This window comes from Otolemur garnettii, unplaced genomic scaffold, assembly GCF_000181295.1.
Source record: "Otolemur garnettii isolate 467f Iridium unplaced genomic scaffold, OtoGar3 scaffold00128, whole genome shotgun sequence".
Taxonomy (NCBI): Eukaryota; Metazoa; Chordata; class Mammalia; order Primates; family Galagidae; genus Otolemur; species Otolemur garnettii.
In genome coordinates, this window is record NW_003852523.1 from 1,939,175 (window position 1) to 1,941,060 (window position 1,886).

A 1,886-nucleotide genomic window follows, 5' to 3' on the forward strand; every position below is an offset into this window, starting at 1 on the left:
TTGCGGTGCTCGTGTGTACTTGTGTGCCCATGTGTGCACGTCCCTTCCTGTTCTATTGCGGTGCTCGTGTGTACTTGTGTGCCCATGTGTGCACGTCCCTTCCTGTTCTATTGAGGTGCTCGTGTGTACTTGTGTGCCCATGTGTACACATCCTTTCCTGTTCTGTTGTGGTGCTCTTGTGTACTTGTGTGCCCATGTGTGCACGTCCCTTCCTGTTCTATTGTGGTGCTCGTGTGTACTTGTGTGCCCATGTGTACACATCCCTTCCTGTTCTGTTGTGGTGCTCATGTGTACTTGTATGCGTACGTGTGCACATCCCTTCCCATTTTGCACATATGTCCTGGCTCCTGGGGGTGCCTGACATCTGAAGTGCTGGCTCTGGAGTCTGTGCGGGGAAAACACGTGTGCACTCTGTGTGAACACGCAGATGCTAAACTTATAGCTGTGTGACAAGTGACATGTGGCCCCTTTCTCCACTCAGCATGTTTCTCCTTAAAGTGGGCTTTCTTGGATTTAGCCTTGACCCCAGAGTGGCCCCTGCCATCAGGGACCGTCAGTCAGGTGAAGGGAGGCAAGCCTGGTGTCACGGGGGCTGCAGGACACGATCTGCAAGATGCCAGAGGAGGCCAAGTTCCTTTGGTCCCAGGTGTGGTCAGGGAGGGCTTCCTGGAAGCAGTGTCTTGGTGCTAGCTGTAAGGGATAGCTGAGGTGGCAGCAGGGGGGCGTGCAGGGGAGCTGGGTGTGTGCGCGTGAGAATCAAGCTGGGGAGGCAACAAGTTTTCCAGCGCAGGAGCCTGCAGGAGGTGGGTGGCAGAGAGAGGGAACCAGGCACCAGGGAGACTGCTGTGGCCAGTGTGGAAGGCTGTGAAGATACGAGCATTGTTTTGGACCATGTCCCAGGGACGGGGAGCAGGGGGAGCCCTGCTCTGAGATGAAGGTAGTTGTGTGCTCGGCCTGTGTGGGCCAAGCCACTGCCGGGGAGGGCAGGGTACCCACTGAGCTGTGTCTGGGGTCTGCTTCTGTGTAGCTGCAGAAGGGGGACTGGGAACCAGTGGGCGTGTGGGAGCCTTCACGGAGCCTCTTTGTCTTCCTAGACCAGTGCGTTTCAACCTTTTTCATCTCACGGCAAACTTGAACCTAGAGTTAAACTTCTGTGGCACACTTAAATTATGTTGATCAAAAGAAAAAAGAGAGTGAAAAAAGAATATACTTCCTATGCTTTGAACTTCTTTGGAAAATAATTTAATTAACGATCTTTCAAAATTCATGCGCACCAGTTGAAAATCACTGTTTCAGACGTTGGAACTGAGTATAGTTTGGAGCAAGAAGGAAGCCAGAGCAGGGAGCTGAGGCACAGGGCCCTAGGAGGGGATGTTATCACCCCGTCTTAGAGAACAGACTTGGGGCACCGAGGGCAAGTGACCTGCCTATGCCCACAGGCTTGGCACAAGCCCGGCACAGGCCCTCAGCTTCCCAGCCCTCAGAGCCCACGGCAAGCCCAGCGGCTTGGGCTGGGGCACACGTGCCAGGTGCATGTGAGGGGTTGTGTCTCACACATGCCATCCCCAGCCCCAGGAGCAGCTGCTGCAGGGTTCAGAGCAACGCCTGTCTGCCACCCTCCATCCCTGCCAGCCCCCCTGAGATCTCCCCTTTGCCTTTGTCTCCTTGTGCCTTATAGGTGACTCTCCTGGCAGGACAACCCAGGCCCCTGACCCAGATTGGCTTCGGAGCCCTGCAGGAACCAGGGCTGCCCTCATGCAGGGTGCCATCTCCACTCCCCATGGCCCGCCCCCACGGCTGAACCTGACTGGGGCGGTCAGGGTGCTCTGTGAGATCGAGAAGGTGGCCATCGCCATCCAGAAGCGCTTCCTGCAGCAGGAGTCCAT

The 1,886-nt window shown here is 56.1% G+C and overlaps 1 protein-coding gene across 1 annotated transcript in view; it reads left to right on the forward strand.

Annotated features, from left to right (window-relative positions):
• The window catches only part of UMODL1 (uromodulin like 1), a 65,329-nt gene that overhangs the window by 48,039 nt on the left and 15,404 nt on the right, over nucleotides 1–1,886 (forward strand). The window contains exon 17 of the mRNA XM_023518084.1: nucleotides 1,679–1,883. Coding sequence (XP_023373852.1) covers nucleotides 1,679–1,883 — 205 coding nt within the window. The remainder of the gene's footprint in view (nucleotides 1–1,678; nucleotides 1,884–1,886) is intronic.